Source organism: Centrocercus urophasianus, unplaced genomic scaffold, assembly GCF_019232065.1.
Source record: "Centrocercus urophasianus isolate 14NV4802_14NV808 unplaced genomic scaffold, USGS_Curo_1.0 seq_22, whole genome shotgun sequence".
Classification (NCBI taxonomy): domain Eukaryota; kingdom Metazoa; phylum Chordata; class Aves; order Galliformes; family Phasianidae; genus Centrocercus; species Centrocercus urophasianus.
The window spans coordinates 11,622,148-11,647,605 of NW_024884778.1; the positions used below are offsets into that span (position 1 = coordinate 11,622,148).

At 33.5% G+C, this 25,458-nt stretch overlaps 1 protein-coding gene across 1 annotated transcript in view; it reads left to right on the top strand.

Annotated features, from left to right (window-relative positions):
- Positions 1-25,458, top strand: part of ERC2 (ELKS/RAB6-interacting/CAST family member 2) — a 413,280-nt gene that overhangs the window by 136,445 nt on the left and 251,377 nt on the right. Inside the window, exons 7-10 of the mRNA XM_042823657.1 lie at positions 6,551-6,688; positions 12,465-12,605; positions 13,153-13,293; positions 21,938-22,131. Of these exons, the coding sequence (XP_042679591.1) occupies positions 6,551-6,688; positions 12,465-12,605; positions 13,153-13,293; positions 21,938-22,131 (614 nt within the window). The remainder of the gene's footprint in view (positions 1-6,550; positions 6,689-12,464; positions 12,606-13,152; positions 13,294-21,937; positions 22,132-25,458) is intronic.

Genomic DNA, 25,458 nt, shown 5'->3' on the forward strand with positions numbered 1-25,458 from the left:
GATCTCTAGAAAGACACCAATCAGAATTTGAAGCCTTATTTTGCTTAAACACAGTAAAAATTAGCTTTACTTCATACGAAAGTGTAAGAAAGCACTTACAGCTTTCTTTAGACAACGTGACATGAGAAGATTGGAAGCTTTAGACAAGGCAGAAGGGAAGGTGTTTCTGTATTTTAGGTACAATGGACTCAGTGATTCTTAGTAACATAAAAGTGGATTTAAAAATTCTTTTATCTCATAAGAGTAATGAGTAACCATAAAAAAAAAAAAAAAAAAATTGAAGCACATTATTAATCTGACTGGTTTTGTAATCCTAATGGCAAAGACTTGGTGAGCTGGAAGAAGCAGAAAATGTGTAGAAATGCCAGCACTTTGGATGGAAACAATGCAATTATACCTCAGGAAAAAGTATTCTATTTACATTTTTTTTTCTAGTTTCACATCTTTTCAGTTTAAATTTGTGAAGTAAAGCAAAATTCTGAGGGATTGTTTTCTGGATTGTGTGAGCTGGGGAGGTAGCACCAGGGTAATAACCAGCTCATTCCACTTCTCTATTGCTCTTGTCATCAAGTTACTGTGAGGGCTGTTATCTGAAGAAGCATTGGTTTCATAAACTTTTTTATTGTGGTCATGGTGCAGCTGTACTTTGCTACTTTGAGCTGCAGTCCTGAAGGGAGTGCGAAGTAACAGAAAAACCTACTCAAACTAATTAATCATCTCTCATTAAAAAAAGTTTTTTTCTCATGGAAATCTTATAAATCGATTGATTTGGAGATGTTATCTCCTTGAGATGTTATCTCCTTGGGCACCTTCATATCCATTCCTCCTCATATCCAGGCACTCTGCAAATATTGTAAATTGAGAAGATATTGTACTCCAAGCGGCTATAGATATAAAGCTTTATTCTATTGAGAAATAACCAAGTATTTTGATAGCTATTGAAGCTGCTTATGAAATCCAAGAGTATTTTAACATGTAATTATAAGATAAACATGCCTTTTTCCAATTACCTTGGTAAAACCAAAGATTAGTGCAAATCCTGAATATTAGTAAATAAGTTCTAAGCTGCAAATTTTTTAAGAATGTGTTAAAGATTTTGTATGATAAATTCTCCATGTCACATTCATTTGAATATTCATAATCTGTTTTCTTTCAAAAAATTTAGCTGTAACACTATCTATTTACTGTGTATTTACCTACTTAAAAGGAAGAAGCAGTGGAAGGAAGGTAGTGAAATGGAAACACTTTGAAGCACATCTCTTTTGTCAGTTCTGCAGTGTCAAACTGTGTAAGCACAAGGTGCTCCTCAGTGAGTTCGTTTTGTTAGTTGAAATCATGCTAAAAATGAAAAATGTCATTAAATTGTATCACAAATGTCAGTGAAAAGCTATGGAACCGTAGCTCCACCCTCCCAGGGGGAAACTTCAGATAGATGCTTTAAAACTTGTTAATGTAGATTTTGATGTACTTGAATGTGATATAGAATAACTAGCAACTAATTGGGTAACAATTTATGACTAAAAATCTGTTGTGTTTTCTAAGAACTATTCATGTCTGTTGAGTTTTAAGGTAGTAATATCTTTTACATGGATGATAGGGAAAAATATTTTCAGTTTTTTTCATTCTAAATTGTCATTCAGACTAAGGATGATTATTTCCTTAGAAATTATGCATGGACAAACACATGTACATACAATTGATAATGAAAATAATTTCATTTTTACTACTTGAGTTATAGTTTTAAAATCTGTCGGTGAGATTTAACTTAATCCCTTGAGCATTTAAGAACCATTTCTGAGACCGTCACCAAAAGATTAGCACTTGCTTTTCATTGACAGGATGCCCCATAAGAAAGATGTTTATCTGTAGGGGTGCTTTTCATACAGCTCGTGGCACAGATACGTGGCACTTTACACAGGTAAAAATTACACGTTGGCAAAGCTACACAGAAACTCATTTCCTATCAGATAAGAATATAAATTTTTGAAGATAAATAAAGTTGTAGTAGTTCTTGTAACAAATGCTCAAAGTAGGTTATTATTCGGGAATAGCATTGTATTCTAACGTGTATGCCTGCTGCCAATGTTTGTTAGAGGGTGACGGAGGTTACCTGAGGGGTTATTCTTTCCGGGTTTGAAAAGCCCAAGAGGAACTCACTCATACTTGGTATTCCAAGATGTTAGCATGTGAGGCTGCTCAGTCTCTGCTTCCTGTAATGAGGCCTTTTTGAGAGAACTGTTTGTGATTTACTAGACATAAACTCTTGTCTGTGTTAGCAGATCTTTGCCAACCTCATGCCTATCCCAACAAACAAAAACTGTGTTACTGATTCTCCTCTCCCCGTGTGTACTTCAATGTGGTCCTGTTCCTGTCAATGTATTTTCTTCAGATTTATATAGCACAAATAGAAGAATAATCGGATCCTTTCCTCTGGTTTTATCTATGGACTGTGAATCAACTGACTTATTTTAAAGCAGTTGTGATTCAATGGGGATGTTTTTAATTTGCTGCCTGTTCTCTTTACCTCTGAGGAAAGAATTTTGTAAATGCTGAATAATTTTAGAACATGTTTTCTTGGTTAAGGGTTGGATCATATTTTAAATTAGTTTTAAGAGGAAGGAAATAGTGTAAATGCTGTGGAATTCAGATAAGCACTGTGCGTAGGAAACAAGTACTTTAATTTAGGGTGCCTAGAATTGGTAGGTCAAGCTGATGATAATAAAGGACCAGATCTTAACTTTGGTTCAGAAAACATGTAATCAATATTCACTCTCCTGTGTTATTTCCTCTTTGCTCGAGAATTTATTTTGGTTAAACTGAAGTGTGCAATTGCTCAGATATTCCACAGGGTGTCACGAGGCAGTTGTTAGAATCATTAATACTTGGATGAAAGTAAGGAAAGAAACTCAGTGTGCAGTCTGCTGAATGCCAGTTAATGTAATTTTAGATGTGACTAATACACATGCCATAAAATAAAAAGTTCTTAACTCATTAACACATGTATCTTATTTCTGTATCTGTATAAAACATACACATGAAGAAAAATATTACTAGAGATCGTTTACAAGAACTATTCTATGCCAAGTTTTCACCAAACCGTTTCTAAATATACCTTAATGTTTTATAGCTTACAGAACAAGTGGAATAATTTTCCCTGGAGTAGTAATCTGACATACCAGACCATGTATGTATATAATAGTAATTTAAAAAATGCAACATTTGCATTTTTCTTGCTGATGTAAACACCTTCTAATTGGAATCTACTCCTTTAAATTTACTTTCAAATTTTATTTTAATTTAATCTTTTTCTTTTAAAATTTATTTTAACTTCATACAATACCCACAGCTGTGCTCCAGGCATGATAATTTGTTAATTATTTGATATGTTTTTTTGCATGTGAGGATCAAATTTTCTATTGTCATAAGTTTTGAGTTCTGTGAAAATGCTCGTGTGAAGAATTCATCTTCAGATTTGTAACAGAATCTTTAAATGTAGTTTAACAGTTATTATGGAGAATCCAGATTCTGTTTAAGTCTGAATTGCTTGAAATGGAAATAATGTTGGCCATGAGAAGAATAACATTATTTTATGAAATGAACAGAAAAAGTTAGTGACTTATCTCATAGTGTTTATATGTTGTCCCACTACATGTTTAATTTGAATAAGTATTGTAACCATCTTTTCAGTTTCATCTTTATTTTTTATCCTTCCTAATGACCATACCTTAAGAAATTATCTAATCTTTGACATCTTCAGGATATAGGAAGATTGTTTTTGCTGAAATGACCTTTTCTTATTCATTGAGATCATTTGATTGGGATGATGGAAGAATATTATCCACTTCTTCTAACACTGAAGACAGTCATTTGTTCACAGCTCTTCTACAGAGTTCAAAGTTTCTGTATTTAAACATTGTCATAAGGAAAAAAAAAGTGCTCAACTTTATGCAGAAGGTGCATTGAGTGCACACTACCACAGGAATAGGAAGGCTACCATGATTGCTTGGCTGATCAAGAATATATGATGATTAAGATTTACTTATAAAGATTTCATTAAAATGTCTTTATGTATAGGTATACAATCCATATAAATATATGATCTATGTAACAAACATATCTAATGTAAAATATGAAGAGATGCAATGCATATCTGGTACCATTTTTAGTTTCCTCCTTATTTTAGACTCCATATTTGTCTGTAAAACTGGAAGATCGCTCTTGATATCTAGAAAATGTTCTGCAACTACAGCACTCTCCAACTTCTAGCAGCAATTTACAATCCAAACTGCTCTGTACTTTGTATGAGAGTGAAAAGCCATGAGTTTATTTCAGTTTTTTAATGAAACTCTCAGTAATTTATACAGTCAGGTGGTACTATCCAGAAGCTACTACTTCTCTGCATAGTGGCTTAGAGTGCTTGCTAGCTAAATAGATATTCATAGCCACTTGCTTTGTTCTGTACTGTGACTGATTACCACTGAGAAATCAAGGCTGATAAGGAGAGAGCCTTGGTCAAAATTTCTGATGCTGCAAGATCAGTCCATACAGACAGAACTACGAAGCAGCTCAATTCCATCTGTTTTTATCATTGAAAGTCACAGCACTTGATATGTTTTTGTTATACCTTCTGAAAGTGTGATCTGGGAGCAGTAAGGCAGTACTTAGAAAAGTAGTAGTACCAGAAAGTGTGGGGATTGCATGTGCGTTGATATCAGTGAAGGCTGGATTCCTGCTCTGCTGTCCTATAGCGTAATGTCTTCTGAAAGAAAATAGTGTTTCCTAATTTGTTTAAATCCACGTCAGGAAAGAAAACCAGTTGCATGGTTGTATTATGCTCTGTGATAACACTTTGTATGCCTTTTGACAACTGTGCTCCTTCTCTAATGCATTTTTTGAGGATCTTATGTTATATGAAAAAACTTCAGAAATAGAATATTTTAAACTTTTTCTATACATCATATATTGTAGAGCAGTTAAAGTCAAGAGACCTCAATATGTTCTCAAGGTCGTTTGCAGACATGGGAATGTGACCCAGATTTCCATATGCTGTAATTCATAAAATCTTTGAAAATAAGAATCAAAACAAAGTATTGTAAAGGTGGGGGGGGGGGGCGGAACTAGTAAAGTGATGAATGCTGTATTTAATTTCTACAATATTCTTCTGCTTTGTAAACTCCCATGGAGTTTCATAAACTTTGTGGAGCCGGTTCTTATTTGCACCATGTGTCTTTTGTGAGGGTCATTTGTTATTTAATTTGTTTATTCCAAGACAATAGATTGATAAACATGTCTGCTGAAACCATATACCTTCCATTTATCTGTTAAACATACTTCTTAAGTTTTCAAGTTCTGTCTTGTCAGAGGTTCTTCCAGTTAGAACCTTTCTTTCAGAAACAGGGAGTCACTTAAATCATTTGTGCATCTTTGTATTTTATAGAACTGGAACATAACTTAATACCTATAAGATTTGGCACAATTTTTCATTTCAGTTTTTGTAACACATTTCGTGAGTTAGACTGCCACCGCAGACAGTGGAAGCTCTGCATTCACAGAGTGTTCTTACTCTTACCTTACAGATGTAGGCGTATTTTGATTATTTGTTTCTATTTGTGCTAAATGTTATCAAGCAAGCTTAGGTTTTATGTCAGTGATGTATTAGTGAGAGCACAGCAAGAAGGGAGGTTGATTCTACTGACACACAATTAATAAAATTGTACACAAATAATAAAATTGCTTGCCTTACCTGCTTTGTGATCACAGTATCTTACAGCCATGGAATAAGATTGCCATGACCATCAGAAGCTGAGTGCATTTGTTCAGGCTTGTTTCCAGGATCCAGCTGGTCCTTGTGGACAATTGTTTGAGCAAAAATTTTCTAACTTGCAAAGCAGCATTTATAGGAAGTTTTATAGGAAGAATTAGATCTGCTTTAAGTAGTTTTATTGTCTGAAACACAACTTAAGTCTTCATGGTGTTAAATAAAAGGGAAAGAAAGTGTGGACTTCTTTGCATTTTTCTGTTTTGTTTTGTTTCGTTTTGATTTTTGAAATATAAACACTCTGACATCTGTGTGGATGAATTTATTTTACAGCACGGCATTATAGAAGTTGTTGTTGTTAGGTAGGTAGGTTATTTTATCACCTATTCCTTGATTTGGGACTGAGGAACTGAATTTTGCCGCTCTCTTTGCTCTTATTGCAGCTAGAATCATCTAAAGGGACCATTCCACACATACTTTTGAATTACTTTGAATTTGAGATAATGCAGTACCTTAAAGTGATTAATAACAAATATTTAAATAAAAAAATGATTGACTGTGCTGATATTGTTTTCTTTAATTTATTAGAAAATGTTATTTTATAGCAAAGGACAACAAATCAGAGAATATAAGTTTAAAATGTTCGTATTATATAACAAATAAATTTACAGTATATTGAAGTATGTGTATTGTATGTATAACATGTACACATTCCTTTGCTCCTATTGCCCAGTTTTCTAATGGAATGGTAAGACAAGGTTTATGATTATTATGATCTGTTTTTATTTTCAGATTGAAAATCTACAGGAGCAACTTAGGGACAAAGACAAACAACTAACTAATTTAAAGGACAGAGTGAAGTCATTGCAGACAGATTCTAGTAACACAGACACAGCACTAGCCACCTTAGAAGAAGCTCTATCTGAAAAGGTAATGTGTTCTTATGCAGCAGCACATAATGTGCTGCTCCTGCAGGTGAAGCATGTCCAGAAAATGTCTTTTTCAGTTGGTCTGGCACCTGTAATGATGCCTATGGGCATTGTCAGGAAAGCAGGTGGGCTCTGTTCTGGCATGAGGGACAAGGAGTGATTCCTGACTGATGGTGTGAAATGGAATTCTGAGATATCAAAGGGTATCCTTTTAAATGGGGATAGAGTAATGTCCCAAGACACATTACAATTTTCCCTTTCTGGATGGAGGGAATGCTTTTTCCCTGCATAAACTGAAAGGCATGGACACCTGCCTTTGATAGAAGGGAGAGAACGAGATATTTTGATGGCTTTGTGATCTTCATTATCCTGTTATTTTGCTTGGTAAACAGAGCCAAACTAAAGAGCCAACAGCAATTGACAGCTACTCCCATGGCACTCTCAGAATCACTGGTTCACTATGCTTAAGGTATAACAGAAACTGGAATTTATATTAGAAACAAAACTGAATGAGAAACAAGAAGAATCCTGGAGAATTATTTCCGACTTTCCTACCCCTCCACCTGCCCTTTAAAAACTACATGCTTTTGAACAGAAGCTGGCCCACCCATTTCAGTAAGGTTTTTTTCTACCAGTTTACTTTGTATAGGAGGAGTGAATTTATGCAAAAAATACCCAACCAAAAAATACAAATAAATACTCAATTTTTTTTGCATCTAACAGATCTTCGTAATATCACTTCAGTGTGCACAGGTGAGCTCAACTAATTGAAACATGATGTGCCATTTTGCAGTGTGTACTACAATGACAGCATTCATGGCTACATAAGAGTTTAAAATGTCACTGTGATGTTGGTATTAGCACCTACATTGCTGATTAATTTTTTTATTTCTTTGTGTTTAATCATCTTTGCTTGGTAGACAACAGGGGAAAAACGGCATTTCTAGTAATTTCTGTTAATTCATATGGATGATTTTGGAAATCAGAAATCTGGACACAGCATATTATAAGTAAATGTCAGGAATTGCTTTTTAATTTGCTTTTCTTCTTGGATATCATCTGCTCTAAATTAGTCTAAGTTATCAATTTCTTGATCTGCCCATAGAATTTAAAGCACTTCTCTAACCACTGTTCTACTGATGTCAGTATAGAAAGCAGAGTTAAACTTGTTAGTAGTTCTCCTTGGCACTTGAGCATGAAGTGCACCATCGGAAGCCAAAGGAGTCATGTATCCCACATTTTGCCTCAGTTATATATGTTCAAAGAGAAAATGCGGTTGAATCTTTGGCCTACTTCTTACTACTAGAAATAGAAAAGTTGAAGAAATATTGAGTGAAGATAAAGTGAAAATTAGTGAGTGATGGAAGTTAACTGTTTTCATGCCTTTTTATACCAGTGTCATTCTAAAATTTAATGAAATAAGTATAGAAGCTTTTATGATTTTTGAGATGTTTTTAATATAATGTGAAACTAAATATTCTATTAATCTCAGTTATAGAAACTAAAATTTCACTAAATTCAAGATGCAGTATTTTTTAATACAGCAATGTGGAAAGTTGGGCTATAGATTTTCTTTCCGCATGTGAAAAATTAAATGTAATGAACACTTCAGATCCTGATGTTGTGGAATTTTCAGATTTCTGAAATGAAGATTCAAATTCTTTTTAATGATGCTAGTTTTACTGTTTTGGAAAAGTTAGATTTTCTTTGAATGCTAGATGCAAATCCTCTGAATTTTATTATTTTTTTTTTTTTCATTTTTTGTCTACTTCATTTGGAATTTCATGGATATATATGAGCAGATACTTTTTAAAAGCAAAGTGATTTGTTTTTTCTGCTTTTTTTTTTTTTCCCCCCCCCCCCCCCCAAGTGGCGTTGAGGAGAAGTTGCATGGATTCTCTAAGGCTGAATTCAGTACAAATTAGTTCACTTGCTTAAAAAAAAGTCAAAAAAAGTCAGTGATGAAGACAACAGTATTATTTTGCAAGACATCGCTTTTAAGAAATGTCATGAAGCTGAATTGTGTTGTGGTATTTGATGACTGTTTCAGTCACTTAAGCAGTGCTATCTTTGTAAGTCTGCAAGCTTCATTTAGGCCATGCTTTCAAGGGTAGGTTTCTCAATCTTAAGTGTAGTCTCTGGGACATATTTTTATACATTAAAAGAAACCAGTAAGCTTCTTCTGGAAGTTCTAAATGAGTTGTGATGTATACATTCCTTATTTCTTTTGGAATTAATACCTTGGCAGTTTATTTTCACATTGATGTCTCATCTTTAACTGTATCCAATTTTTCAGTTTATCCTAGCTGCTTCTCAGTTTTTAATATCAGCAGACTTTATCAATTTATTAACTTTTTCCACTGCAAATACAGTTAGAAATACAGAATAAATTTTTGCCCAAAACAAGAACGCTTGATTGTAGTTTCTTAGTAACTTCTTAATCTTAAAATAATTATAATACGTAAATTATCAATTTAAATTTGCAATGCTGTCAAGCAAGAATGCTGCTTTCATTCAACAATACAGAATTTCTAAGGACGTACAATGATTGCCAGTGTTTATATACCCCCTATTTCTTTACAGGTTAAATCCTCTATAAGCTAATCCCTTCCCCCACTCTAGAAATGACATCAGACCTATTTTGCAGCTACATCTTGTCTGATGTTACACACAGCTTTTGACTTTACCTTCATTGTTAAATTCCCTGGTTGTCAGAATTTTAGTTTGTACACAAATAAATAAAAGTCAATGAACACATTGGGAAGATCATTTAAAATGGAGCTGAAATTTATTTATATCAGTTTAATTAACCAGAGTTCACTAATACTAATTTTAGTTCCTTATTTTATGCAAATAAGAAAAATTAAAACTGGATCATATAATGAAATTATATGATTTTGAAGCTCTTCAAGTATTATGAAGTATTATGAAGCTCTTTTTAAAGTTTCAAAATGGAAATGTTTCATTGTTTTTGAAAGTACTCAGACTGAGATTTAAGCTCTGAACAAGAAAATAGGACTTTAACTCTTCATGAAAGGTAGATTTTCTCAAGTATCTCTCTCCAATTTTCTTTCACATTATGAGATTAGACAGCTTGGATGTACTATAGATGTATAAACTAATCAAAATTTTCTGTAGTGAACTGTAATCTTTATTTTTCAAATGCTATTGCTGATATCATTTTTTCTCTTTTGGGAATCAGAAGTGAACCAATATAACTTTAGGTATTTTTGAGCACATTTAGAGCTCACTGAAAAAATGTACTCTTTCAATTCCTTACACATAAGCTTAGAGACTCTCCAGGTGCTGAAAATTCTTGACAATGTAGATTGCATTGCAATAAACCAAAAATAAATTCACTCCTCTTAAAAAACAAATAAAAAATTCAACTTTAAAATATGCAGAAATGCTATCAGCTCCCTTGATGTTTTAACGAGAAACTTTTCAAAGAATATCTCAGCTCTTGCGCTGGTCCAAAGCAGCTCAAGAGGCTGCTTTCATGAAGCTGATATTCATAAAGTTGGTCCTACTGTAGCAGCATACAGAAGATAAGCAATTGAGTATGCCTGATAATAGAGCTATATGCTGTGGTAATTCAGTTCCTGCTTCTGTGATAAAGTGCAAATAGATTAGACCTGTGAGGTCCTAGATTAGTGCATAGGAAAGCTTGCCAATGCAAATAAGACTGAAACAAGAACACATTGTTGGGATTTCTGTAAGCTAGTTGTTAATCAAATAAAACATGGTATATTAGGGCCTTTTAACACATGTTTTTGACATTTAGCTTTATGCAGCTGACAAGCAAATCAGTCTTCTTTTGTGATTGAATGAAGAAAAATGTATACTATTTTATTAATAAAATGAAATAAGCGCGTGTTTAATTTGTTTTAGAAGAAAAAATACTGTTGTGTAGCTTAGAATTTACTCTATGAAACAGTGGTATTGTGCTCAGTACATCTGCTGTAGTTTCCATGGAAATAAAAAGGAGGCATTATTTTCAGAGCGATCTATGTGCATGAACATTTCCGTATGAAATCCTGCCAGGTGTTGGTACAGCCTTGGAAACGCTTAATTACACGGAGCCAAGCATTTTTCAGTTTTGGCTACTTTTGGGTTTTTTTTCCCCCTAAGGAGAACGTAGTATGTCATCATTGTATTTTTCTTTCTAAGTAAAATTAAACAAAAGGGCTATGATTTTCAAATATGGCAGTCTTTGCTATTTTATACGAAGATTTTCACAGTAATGCTAATTCTCTAAGCAGGTATGTTCCGCTAGCTAAGTCTTGTGAATGGAATTCCTCTTGTCAGGGGAATACTGGATACAGAAAGAAAGCAGCAGCATGATTTCAGCTTTTTGAAAAGGTTTTCCTCAGGAATTCAGCAACACAAAATAACTGTTCCAGTAATCATATTACAAGATTCTTCAATACAGTGCTGATTGTCTTCCGATATATTGAAGAGATTCCAAATACATTTGCAATCATAGGCATAGATATTTAGTAAAGATCTTAATCTGATTATTTAAAAACTCCTAATAATATACAACATTATAACACATGTGTGATGTGCTTTTTATTCCAAATATTGGTAAAACAAAGAATAACAACTGATAGCCAATGTTACATAATTGGAAGGAAAAAAAATAATTTGGAGCATAAATGTTTGAATTGAATTGGTTCTACAAGGGGAACCAATACAGAACATATTTTGCACCTAGGTCTGGTTTCGTGTCCAAAACCAGATTAGTCATTTAGCAAATGACATTTGTCATTTACATCTATATTCTGTTTATACTCCATGTCTGCTTTCAATATTTGATCTGTAGCAACCTGTAGCACATAATAATTTGTTTACTATTAAGACATAACACAAAAGGAAGTTTATTTTTAAACATTTAAAGTAAGAACATAGAACTATAAAAAAATGAAATTGAACTTGAAAGCCAAACATGCTTAATTGCAAATACAGTGGAGTCTACAGTTAGCTTTTAAATAAGTGACACATATTAGAAATTCCAAATAGATTAACATCCCTTTGAGAAGCCGAATGTTTTGCCAAATGGATTGGTAGAAAGTGATTTTGATGAATATAGTCAAGACTTAACAAAACCCATACTAACGCTTTTAATTTTTTGCATTTACCTTTTAAAATTAATTGTCCAGTTACCAACGGGTGATTTCAGCAGTCCTTATAGCCAATATAAGTCAGCAAAATATTGAAAAACATGGCTGAATTTAAACATGCAGAGTCACTATCAATTTGATAAAGAATGGATATCGTAAATTGGGTAGGATATTTTTTCTGCATTTTAGACAACTTACAGTGATTGATTTCTGATTATATTTGGAGTCATTAAAACTCATCTTGCAGCCTGTGTAGAGGCTACTAGCAATCAAAACAACCAAACTCAATCTGAGCAAACCAGTCATGCCTTTCTGTTTTGAACTTACATACAAAGACTTCAATCACTTACAAATACAGCAAATACATTACTGAGTTGAATAACTTTCTGTGTCTGTCACAACATAAGGCACGCTCAGGGCAGCATACGTATTTAATGCAGTTTCTGTGCAGATACCCTCAACAAGTATTTTAAATCTTGATCTGGAGTTATTGACAGAAGAAATCTTCCACTGACTTCAATATCATAGACTTTAATATTCCTCTGTTTCTGAAGGCTGTTTTTTCTAATTGCTACTTAATGTAAAGAAATTTTATTATACTTTTTCTTAAAATGATACCCAACTTTTGCATTTTGCTATTCTTTCCCTTGTTAGGAAAGAATAATAGAACGCTTGAAGGAGCAAAGGGAGCGAGATGACAGAGAAAGACTTGAAGAAATTGAATCTTATAAAAAGGAAAACAAAGACTTGAAGGAGAAAGTTAATGCTTTACAAGCTGAACTGACAGAAAAAGAGGTCAGTCTTCACAATAAAATCTATATTCTTCTGTGTCATGGTGATGAAAGGAAGTGCATTAGGATTACTCTTGAATCATTTAAAGTACTGAAATTTTGCTACTTCAATGGCCAGCTTCTGAACTGCTGTTTTCTTAGGCATTCTTCATAGTCCTCACTTCTGTGCATAAAATATTGCTTCACTTTTTGCATAGATGTGTATTGTCTTCTCTACATTTCCCTCTCCATAAGCATCCAGAAGGCTCAGAGATTACATTGTTGCTTGTTTTCACTTGTCAATCAGATCAATAGACTTCAAAATAATTGCACCTCCAGAATATAATGTCAATTAGCCTGTATTATGAATGTTTCTGTGTTTCACTATATGCCAGCTCCTGTGGTTCTGTCAGTTGTACTCTTAAAATACTGTCTTTGGCTATAAATGCTTATCTTTGTGTCAACTCTTTTTGGGGAACTGGGGGGAACAGCATCAAAGTGATTAATAAGATGGCAATAAGTTAGTGTCCCGGTGACTAGGAATTAACTTCTTGCTCTTGGTCATTTTTCAGTCTAGTTTAATCGATCTCAAAGAACATGCATCTTCATTGGCATCAGCAGGGCTGAAAAGAGACTCCAAACTTAAGTCTTTAGAAATAGCCATAGAACAAAAGAAAGAAGAGTGTAGTAAGTTGGAAGCACAGTTGAAAAAGGTAAGTTCCATCTTAAAAACAAACAAAATCTAGCTATAATCAGGAAAAAAACAAACCCTGCCAAAAGATACAAAACCTCTCATTTTGAATAGATTGACTAACTTACTCTTCTAGAGTAATTCTAAATCTACCCATACTGTTTGCTGATGCTTGCATAAAATACTTCTAACTTTTATTTTAAGAGACTTTTACCAAAGCCACTAGAAACCTCCAAAATTATATTGAATGCCTCTGTGAGAGAATTCTGAGAATCTGGGGCAAATCAGTGAACTGGGAACAGGATGTTGGAGGGAAAGTAGAAGGGCGGAGAGAAATTATCAGACCAGCAATTTGTATATGAATTAATTTATACCTTGATTAGAAGTAAATGGAAATGCTTATAGCATAAGAAATAATTAAAGCAGCACTTTCTAATGAAAAAAGTCTGCTTCTAAGATGGAAATTCTAGTTAGGCTTTATTTCCGCATTCTGTGGCTTTGTTGACGTATGTGTGTTCATGATAATAAAGCAAAATAGTACAAAGCTTACTTCAGCTATCAGTTCATTATTTCAATTCAGGTAGTGGAAGCAAGCAGCTGAAGGAAAACATACAAATGCTGTATTTTATAATGTGGTTTCATTTAAATGTATGCGTTAATTTATGCGTTACAATATTCTTTGCTTAAATGATTTGCAAGTTCGTTTATGCTGTTTCTTCCATACATTGTTTTTTTGTTTTTTTCTGTGTCATTGGTAATGTCTGCTCCCTGTTCAAATGCCAATGTCATGATGTGTTTGATGGGTTTAGGCAGTATGTTTGCTTTCTGCAATTCTTAAGTGTGGAGCAAACATTGATTTTTGATGTTTCATTTTCTAGAAAAGTATTCATTTATTCTATGAATGCTGCCACTATTTGGATAATATTCTGAATTTTTCTTTTGGACGCAGGTTGAGTAGTACTGCTCTTTAAGCAGGATTTTGGTACAAGATTGTTGAAGGGTATTTACATTATCTGTGAAGAAGTTCTTGTAAAGTGTAAAAAAGGATACTGGAATGTAAAACTGAGAATTCTATTCTTTGAATGTGTTTTTGAATGTCTGCGGTAGCCTGTATTGTATTAGTTGTAGAGATGAACAGAAAGAATCTTTTCAAATAACGCATACAAAAGCTTTTAGTTAAACACAACTACTTTATAAGTTACATAGTTTAAAAGTGCTATTGATACCTGAATTAGAATATGTTAGAATATGAACCTGAAGTGTTTTCATGCGATTCCTACTTTTTAATTTTCTTTCATTAGAAAATGTATGCATTTACATTGTACTTCACTATAAAATATACTTTATTACAATCTAAAATATCTCATTTGTCTACAATTAGACAACACCTAGTGAAACAAATGAACAAACAAACAAAAAAATTCCTAAGGCACAGATAACTTCAAAAATAAAAATATCCTGGAAGAACCTGAGATCCTAAGTCAATCTTTTATGGCTGCACATACAAACACATCATGTGGTCATGGAAAAATAAGCACTTATAAAAATCGAAGAAGTCTAGGGCATCTTTCATATAGAAAAGGTAGTATGTTCCTTGTGTATAAATACAAAGGATTATTAAAAGAAAGTTGAAAACATAATAGCTTTATTATATCATAAATAGAGCATAAAGCTCCGATGGAAATTCACCCAACATTTGTAGGAGACCAGGTATTTCCACAATAAAATGTAGTAACAACCTTCTTTGTGGGCATGTTTAGTTGAATAGAAACAGTGACTGTTAATACTAGTAGACTCGAAACAGTAATTTTCAACTCACATTTTCACTAATAAAATATTTTATGTTCAAACCTGTAAATATCTTGTGTTAAAATTAATTGGTCCCTAGAAATCTACCTTCACCATGTTTTCACTTTTTAGAAAACTAACTGAAACAGAAAACTGGGTTATTCTTGTCTGTGTCTGACTTAAAATAGGAGGGAGCATCAGCAGCATACTTCAGAGTCAATTAACCTAGATGCCTCGTAATTGTGCTTATTTATGAACATTAAACACAAAGGAAGCTGGAAGCATAGTCTGTATCTCCTTTTAGGGTGACACAAGATTGTTACTTAGTTTGAAAAACTTGACTGCAACTTATGATTCTTTTCTCTAGTATGGTACAGATAAAGCACTTTTCATTAAGATATTTTAAAACGATCATAGTTAAATTTTGATTTATATGTTTTACCAAGTTCTGTTAGTAGGTATGAATATAATGCACTTAACTGCTAGGATTTACAATTTTCCATGAGTGCTAGTGGTAGTAAGAGCTGTGCCTGAAAGAAAATGTGTACAAGGGACAAGTATAATCAAAATCAGATTTTGTTTGTTTGTTTCTCTTCTTTTTTCCTCCTTTTTCCATATCCTTTTTTTTTTTTTTTTTTTTTTTTTGTGTGTGTGTGAGAGAAAAAGATTCATTTTTTGATAAGAAGTTTGCTTTTTTAATTGAATCTTATCAAATACAAATACTTTTTATTTTTTAACTCAGCTGTATTTGCTTTTCAGTGAGAAAACACTATTCATTTTAAAGAGTGGACATGTTTGAAGTAATAAATAAGGTGTTTATAATGAGTAATTATTCAAATGACCATGCAATATTTTGGTGCACAAAATAATATTTAAAGCATTAAGAATGTGTATTAGACAATTTAAGACAAAGATGAAGGACTGAAATTCAGGAAGTTTAAAAAAAAATCATAAAACAAGAAAAAGAAGAATGTTCAATGCTTTCTGTGCCAAAATTCCACAGATGACTTCTTGACTTACATTGTGTTGCTATTAGTGAAAGAACAGCAGGAATTAACTGAATAGGTAGCTAAGTACTTTCTATGCGTGTCCATATGTATATATATATATATATCTAATGTGTGTGTATATATATATTTACATGTAATCTTATTACCCACTTCAGAATATCCTCCTTTTGTTTGTCATTATCTTAAATTTAGTTGCTTACTGACATATTTGCAGTTGCCAAAGGACTTTTTGTTAAGCTGTACTGTTGAAAAGTCATTCTGCATAGAAAATTCAGTATTGTGTTAAACAAAAGTAATAAATATAATGATAAAATTTAATCAATCACTTATTATTGCCATCTTTGAAGCTTTGGTGATAAATTGCAGCCTCAGCCAAAAGCACTTCTCATGATTCATTGCTTGAGAGCAGCACTTAATGTATCATCAAAAGTGGACACCTTTCTTTATTTCATGGGTTATTTAACTTGAGAAAGGGAAAGTAACACAAACCTTAAATTTCTTACTCCAGCTATTCTTTTTTAGGAGCCAAAGTCAACATTTATGGTTCCCCAGTGCCTCTCACTTTCACCAAGGAATGTTTAGAATCTTAAATTTCTACTTTTCTATTACAAGGTCTTCTGTGCAAATGCACTGGTTTTGTTGAGCTAATGCTGTTTTCCTGGATCTTTCCTTCTTTTCCTGTCTGTGCTTCACTCCCTTCCAACTTTGCAATGTAGCAAGCTGAACAGTTGTTCAATCAGATGTACAATCCTGTAAGTTCTTTTTAAGATGTCCTCTGTAACATATAAAGCATGAGGATCCATTACCTTACTGTGTTGTGCTCTTCCTCTGTGAAGCCTTGCAGAATACTTCCAATGGTCACTGTGCTATATCTGTTATATCCAAATAAATGAGCTTTGTGGACTTCAAGGCCATGAAATATATTAAAAAATGCATATAATATTTCTTAAAAAATCCGAACATCCTAGCCTTTAGGTCCTCAACTTCTACGTTAGAGAAGCATGCAGTTAACTTTGTTTTATTTGGTTTTCTTTGCTTTTCACTTCCTCCATCTCGAGTACTTTATTGGATCCTTCAAACTTAAATAACTTCTAATTTATTTAGTTTGCCTTAACTGACTGAATTGATTAGGCAAATAATAATATCTAGGAACTAACTGCTAGTATTTTTAAAATCAGAATGGCTAAAATAGTTCATGTCAGTTTTACTCATGCAAGACTGTGTTCATTCAGCGTATGCAATTAAGAATATAGAAACATATTTAACCCAAGAAATTGCTGAAATATATGATGATGAACATAAGCAGCAGTGCTTGACAAGCCAAATAACATTACTTCGGCTTGCTAAGCATTATTATTCTTGCTAAAGCCTCCTTTAGTTGCTCAGTATCTATCCTTTTGACTTCCTTGTGTTCCCTTTTCTGTTTGATGAAGAGCAGTAACCAAATATTTTCTCTGTAGAGAGCACTTCCTATTTTTTGGTTGAGACTATTAATGCATCCAGCATCACAGGACAGAAATAATGATGCAACTGGATTGTAATAGCAATTAACAAGAAAAGTTTAAATAGTAATCCTTTTTGGAATGATCATATATTTGGGATAGTACATATATGAGAACTTTTTCTTTTTTTTAGCTTGTTAAATCATATGATAATCTGCATTAAAAAAGATATTGCCTTCACTGAAGTTAGTGGGAATATTACTGTTAATGTTGGTGGACTGGGAGTCCAGCTTTGGAGTCTACTACAGCTAAATTTTGTAGCTTATAACCATGCATTAGATATGCCACGACTTACATATAGGAGAAGAGTCCCACAAAATATCTCGTAGTTTCTCTTGCAGTTATCATCTAACAGTGTTTTGAATCCAGTCATAAATCGATTGTAAGTAGTATAACACCTTATATTACCTCCTCTACCATCCAGCACACAGGTGGTCAGACCTTTTCCCTTTGGAGGACAGAACCCTTCTTTTATGTATCATAGATAGCATCTGTCATATTTATGTTCCTGTTCAAATCACTTGCACTCTTGTGCATGTCTTTTTGGACTGAAGTCTATTTTGTGTTGGATATTCTGTTGGTTTGCATATTTATTCCAGTTGTTATTTCAGTATTTGTTACTCTGCTGTATGGATCTTTTGATATTTTCTAGTCTATTTGTGTGATTCCAAGTCAGCCAGTTTTAATTTTTTTTCCTTCCTGGTTCTCCGTTTCCTGTAGTACTAGTGAACAATTTTAGTATATCCTTGAAGCTGGTTTCCCTCAATAATTTTTTCTTATCTCTCTTCTGAATTCTTATGCATATGTAACAGCCTACTTTTAGCAGTGTAAGTAATAATGATCCGTTTATCCCTTAAAAGCACCTAGCACCCCCAAATGGAGTTGTGACTTCACTGAAGTCAACGGCAACATCATTTTCTTTGAAATCTACAAGTCTAAGATTTCATCTCTTCTTTTCCTTTTTTTTTTTTTTTTTTTTTTGTGTGTGTGTGTGTGTGTGTGTGTGTGTGATGGCATTTATGCCTGTTCCTAATAAACTTTCCTCTCAATAGTAAAGACTTATTTTTCCATACGCTTCATGAAAGCAATATCATATCAAAAGTTTAAGTACTTGCAGAATCTGCTTCAAATTCCTTCAGTGTGCCCAGAAGTTGAATATAAAAATACTGAAATTTTAAGCAGACTAAAAAATAAAAAAAAAGTTGAAAAAAGTGACTAATTATTTTTAGCTCATTACTGAAAGTAATAAAATTTGAAGGATCTGACAAAGTAATTTCTTGCATGTAATTTTTTTTTTAATTTAATAACCCAGTTGATTTCTGTGTATGCCTGTGTCTGACTATCTAAAATAAAATGCAGTATCTGTCCATCCATTTCTGTTACGCAGAATAATGCATGCATGGTTGCACCATAAAATTATAATATTCATGTTACATGTTTGTGACAAAGTGCTATGGTGTTTCTGTAGGAAATTTGTTGTTTACATACAGAACTGTTTCTTTACTTTTAAAGTATTTGATTACTGTAACAATCAGCGAAATTATTAGTGATTACTTATTTTTATCAATTTGATAAAAATAATATACAACACAGTCACAATGCTGACAGAAAAAACACCTTAAATTTAGTGTGCTAATTTGAAACTCAGGATTGCACTTCCTATGCCTACTCTGCACACAGGAGCATTATCACACAGATAGAGAGATCAAATGCTCTGCTGCCGAAAGGTGCCCACAATACCAATTACTCTTCCTCATAAAAACAAAAGGTATTCTCCCAAGAAAACAGTGCCAGGAGAAAACTGGGGACAAAAATGGAAAAAGGATAGAGAGGAGAACAGCTAGAAGTGGAGATTTACTAATGTATGTGATAACTGTGCATGATTAAGAACGATCCAAGCCCTTCTCTCACACTTAGTTTGCAAAATAGGCAAAGGAATCTGCCCTGCTGGGTTTGGGAACAGTGTCTTGCAAGTAAACTATGTTTGGGATCTTTGTAAGTAGCTCTATTCCTTTATTCTGGTAATGTCAGATTAATTGTATTTTGTTCTCTGCTCTTTGTCAGCATCACAAGGGTTTCCTTTAAGGGAAGGGTCCTTTTCAATAATGTTTGATGTTCTTGCTGTCCAACAAATATGGAATGCTTTAAGCACCAGTGAAAGCATAAGAATTGAAAATATTTCTGCAACTTATTATTTATTTCCCTAGCACATTATTAGGCAAGACTTAACAGAATATAATTTATATGTTTATCAGGTTTCATTTTAGTTATGAGGTATGCAGTTGACAATTTATTCAGTACATTTTGGAGCTGCTGTGTGACAGGAATTTTGTATCACAGTTGAACATTTGACACTTTTGCATTGGTGACATTATCGTTTTTGATAATGTCACCAATGCGAAATGTTATATCATTTTTGCCTAATTATATACTGTCATCATCCAAAGTCCAGTGGGGCAACAAATAGTTATTAAAAAAATAAATACATAAATAAAAAGAGAGGCTTTTCTATCTATTCTATATTGCTTCTGTCTTGGAATGAAGCTTGTTTGGAGGCACGTGGGCAAAACGTTGGGCTGCTGCTAACTGTTCTTGTATGCTAAAGTGAAGAAAAGAAATGCTAGAGGCAGAAAGGTGGATGTTCTGCATGTTTATGAAATGATGGACCCAAGGCCATCAAATAAGAGAGTGATACATTGAAAGAAACAGGAAGAGTCAGCATAAGATAAGCCAAAGGTCATTATTAAGCGGGAAGATGTACGAGGGTAGGAAAGAAACTGTTGCCCTCACCCAAACAGTAAAATTGAAATACTCTATGGATATTACCTTGAAATGATCTCTGTATTAAGAAACTCTGGAATCTTCACAGAATTCAGGGCTGGAGCATGTAATTGTTATCCCAAACAGAACATTTGAAGAGCAAGGCCAGTAAGTTTTGTAGGAGTCTCATGGTCTTTCTGTTGACATACTTTGCTAACTAAATATTTATTCTGAATAAGAATCTTACAGTGAGGTTAAAATGTAAAATCCTTCTCTTATTATCCTCATGCTTAAATGATATGTTACATGCAAAACTCCTAAGTTTCTTCTCACTATTTTCATTTTTCTGATATATTAAAGCCAGACCTGTTCTTTCTTTATACAAAAAATTCTAGCCATTGCAAAGAATGTGAATCTTGTAATAGTTGTAGTTTATATTGATTCTTTCTAAAACATGCACGTTCAATTTTGATTTGCATTTCTTCCCTTGCTTGCTTGCATAGTCTGTTGTCTGAAATTAAGAAGATAATTACATCCACATCTTCGATGAGTAATAAGATAGTTGGAGGTCTTTCAGTTCTAAAATGCCCTGAGTTTCTGTAAAATTCTCTTATAAAAAAAATGTTATCTGAATTTTCTATGTTTAGTGTGCACTGCATTAAACTACTTGTTTTTTCCTTGCCTGCTCTTTCAAGATGCCAATTAGGAATAATGGGAAGCAAGGGGTAGGCTAAGCATTGCAGTGCATTGTTGTTTTTCCATCTGTCTGTGATTATTCCAGTCAAGAGTTTAAAGCACTTGATGTGCCTGATCATGCTCCCATTGAAGTTTAATTGGGTTTTTGCCATTAGGTTTGATGGGAGTAAGATCGGACTCTGCAGTGTTGTATTCATTTCGTTTGTTCTTGTCTGTGAAACTGCCACCCATCCATGCATGTGTTTGCCAGGTTTGTGCCATTTTCACCAATAAGCTTGTTCTTCTGATGTTTCAGGTTAAGTATTAATGATGGGGAAAGAAAAAAAGGATTACTGGATAAAAAGTCAGATAAAAGAAACCTCATAGTTTATCAATTTGTCTTTTATAGACAGCACCACTTACAATAAATTTCTTCCTTTTAGATTATTAGTATTAAACTGTGTTTGAAACATCTGGTGACACAGTGCCACAGATTACAATGTGTACATATATTTCTGTACATACGCATGGATGAAGTGTATATGTACGGAGAAAGAGATCATATTTGAAAGACTTAAAGTGATTCAAGTAATTGACAGGTTTTTTTTGTTTTTTTTTTAAAGTAAAAAGCCCGACCCTCAAAGTATGGTCATGTTGATAAGTAAAACACCCAAACATTCTGTTTAATAACTAACCTCCCTTTCAGGATGAAGCCTTGTTAAGATAGAATTTAAAAGTAATTTTAGACTGCAGGGAGCTTCGAGTTCCTTTTTATAAGGCTTATGTAGAAAAATGTTATCTGACAGAAATACCCATAATCCTTTTTAATGAAAACTAAACTCCAAGACTGAAAATGAGAACTCTTACAATGACTTAAGTTATTGTCGTCCTTTTTTTTTTTTCTTTCTCTTTTTAAATATTGATTCTGAAGGCTCATGAGGCTGAAGAGGAGGCACGGATGAATCCAGAATTTGCAGACAGAATGAAACAGCTTGACAAGGAGGCATCATACTATAGAGAAGAATGCGGCAAAGCTCAGGCCGAGGTTGACAGACTTCTAGAAATTCTCAAGGAAGTAGAGAATGAGAAGAATGACAAAGATAAGAAAATTGCTGAGTTAGAAAGGTAATTCTTGTATTATTTGTCTACCATTGAGTGGCATTTTTATTTTCTTGGTCTCCACTACCAATGAGAGAAGTTGATGATAGAATGTGCAGGTTTTTCTAATAACAGAATTTTGTGATATCTTGTAAAACAGTATGAGAAATGAAAAAGATTTTGATACTTGAAAATCACATCTGTCTGCTGGTTTGGAATGATTTAAAGTTGTCACTATTTTGTGGTCTCCATAAAAGGAACGTATATAGGAAATTTACAGTGACAGTCATCCTGGAAAACCATGTTAGGGGAACAGCCTTTTCTTTCTAGTAATAGGTAAATCAAAGCTGTCCACACAAATGTTTCTTCAGTGTGAAAAGAATTGCTAGTTCTCAGATGTACTAAAAAGCATTGGTAAGTATTTCTGCTCCTGGCTGTTCGTATTTCTCAGTGGCTCTCTGGTCGTTTTTTTTCTCTTGTTGACCAGGTGTTTGTTTTCTTATTTCTGGGACAGTTATACAGTTATTCCTTAGTGGTGGCAGGAGACTTCAGAGCTCAATTTGTCTTGTGCATTTGGAATTAAATAACTGTTGGAAGATTCTCACATAGAATAACTGGCAAGTTGTTTGACTGACGAGAAATTTCTGTGTCTCTGATTTCTTGTTCCCTTTCTTAGGCTTTCTTAGTACTCTTAGACACTGTTAGGTAAATTGAAGAAGAACTTGCATATTTTTGAACATTTTACTGATTAACTAGTTGCTAGTCTAGTGATTAGATAGGAAGAACAGGGCTTCTTGATGCAAAATAGGAGATTTAAGGAATCTCATGATTATTGCTGTTGTTCCAGTCAGGACATAGCATAACTCTGTCATGTTAGAGAGAATTGTCATGATACCTGGAAAGATCTGTTGGAAATATTGTTTACGAAGCTGCATAGAATATCTCTTACTGATGATGACTTATCAGCCTTCACAGTTCTGTTGCCAGAACTCATTTTTCTCTACAGAATTTGGCAGAGATTTGTTGTAATAATAATAAAAAGAATGGAATACAACTATTAATCAATTTGTCATGAGAATTAAGACCTCAAATTTAAGGTGAAGATTTGTGCTTGAAATGTAGCTGATTGTTTACATGACGATGGCTTTAGTTAGCACTTACCTCTCTCACCATATCAGGAGGGGTTTTAGAATGCTCCAGTATTTGCATGGATTTTAATTTGTAAAGTATATGATGGAGAAAGCTATTTAAGAGGAATTGTCACTTATGCACAATGAACGAGTTGTGCCTAAATTCTCCAATATCCTAAAACACCATATTAGAAAAATATAACACAATTAATGAACCTATGTGGGCATGAATTTTCTGATTATTTCATTCACTGCTGCATGTACTTGTGTAGGGGCAATTGCACAGCTAGATTTCTAACGTAGTGAGACCAAGTGGGAGCAAGCTGGTGGAGATGGATAGTGTATTCTTTACAGGAGCAGTAACTGATACCCACACTGGGCTCTAAAACATTCTGAATTATTATGTGACACTAGATGCAATAGTAGGCATGCTAAACTTTATTCCAAGAAAATAATCTTAAGAGATTTATTAAGTAGCAATCACATATTTGCTAAATGGTTGAATATTAAAGTGGTAGTTGAGATTAAATAATCAACATAATGAAGCAATGAAATTTATGATCTATTTTTTTAGTAAATATTATTATTATTATTATTATTATTTAAGAGATAAAGAATCCATGGCAATTCATGCTTTTATCTGAATTAAATTTAGAATTATCCACTGATTAAAAAGAAACATGGGGACTACTATTACTATGGCTTTGTTAGTGTGCCACCTCTTACTGTCTGAGAAACCTGCAATGGGTTCTGTAACTTCCTTCTCTTCTCTCTTTCTTCGATAGCACTTTCAACAGTGGCATTTTGGGATGCAAGTTTTGTATTATAGATCAGGGTCAATACTGAACTACTTTTTTACAGAGAAATTTGGTGCCACTGAGTAAGCACATACTTTCTCAAGAGGTTATGCAGCATCTGGAATACGATCAAGAAGTTAAGCTTTGCTATGAACCTTTAAGTGCTTCTCTAATGCTTACAATAAGATATCTTTGATATGATGAGCCAAAGAAGGAAGTATATTGTTATATTTTATGCTTTAAGATTTCCTTGTGAGGTCTATTAATTGGAAATCACTTTCTCATTTGATTTAAATTATAGAACAGCTCCCAAGATTAATTCTAAATTCTTAGACTACATATTATTGTAAAACAGAAAAATGATGAACATAGAAATTATTTATTGTTGATTGCAACAACAGAAGTTAAATCTTTATTGCTACTTTCCAGTGTGTGCGTAAGCACAAAATGGTTGACTGGTACAGCAAGCCTAGCAAACTGCCACCAGTATAGAGGTGTCATAGGGAAATACTTTTTAGATAGTGGGCATAACTGCTTGTAGTAATCAGGGTCACTTGAGTTTCTCTACAGTTTAAATTCTGTTCCCTCCCTCTTCCTCAGTTTTGATTAAATATTGGCCGAAGATCTAACTCTATATATAGCTGTGCCACCTGTTGGCATCCCTAGAAAGGGAACTTTGATGCTAAATTCCCATTGTAGGGGGCTAGGTAGAGTGTAAATTACTATAACATTTTATGAAGTGTGCTACTATTTTTTCTGCTTGTGCGGACTACATGCTTGGCTCATTATTGAAGGGAAAAGGCGGAGCCAGAGCTCAGTTTACTCCCTTTATGGGAATAAGGTATTGTGAAAATGACTGCCACTTGAACAGAAGCATATTTTAAAAACGTTCACTTCTCCTTGTCATGCTGTTTTTTAATTCAAATAACTCGTGTGTTGCTAGTTTTTTCCTCTTTCTCTGTTTTCATTCTCAGGAACATCATATCTTCAACATTTCTCCTAATTTCATATGCAAGACTTGTCTGGTGTTCTGTAGGAAAATTAATTTTCTTCTGTAACATATTTGTTGATTGATGGCTTGCTGGAATCCATGTTCACTACTATGCTATATCTTCAGATTTCAACATAATTGCAACATAAATTCTTGATATTTATAAACATAAACTCCCAAGAGAACTGTAATCTAGAGTACTTCAAATGATATCTTCTCAATATTTGATGTATCCGCTCATAAATTCATTAGCATTGTGGCGTGCTCATAAATTCAGTTCATCTGAAAAATAGAAATATGTTTCTGATGATGTTATCATTTACAAATAGGAATGAAAACAAGATCAATTACTTTTAAACAGAAAAGTTGAACATGTATGAGTGTCAGATACTGAAAAGCAGAAATATCTCCTTCAATATGTGGGGAATTAAATTTA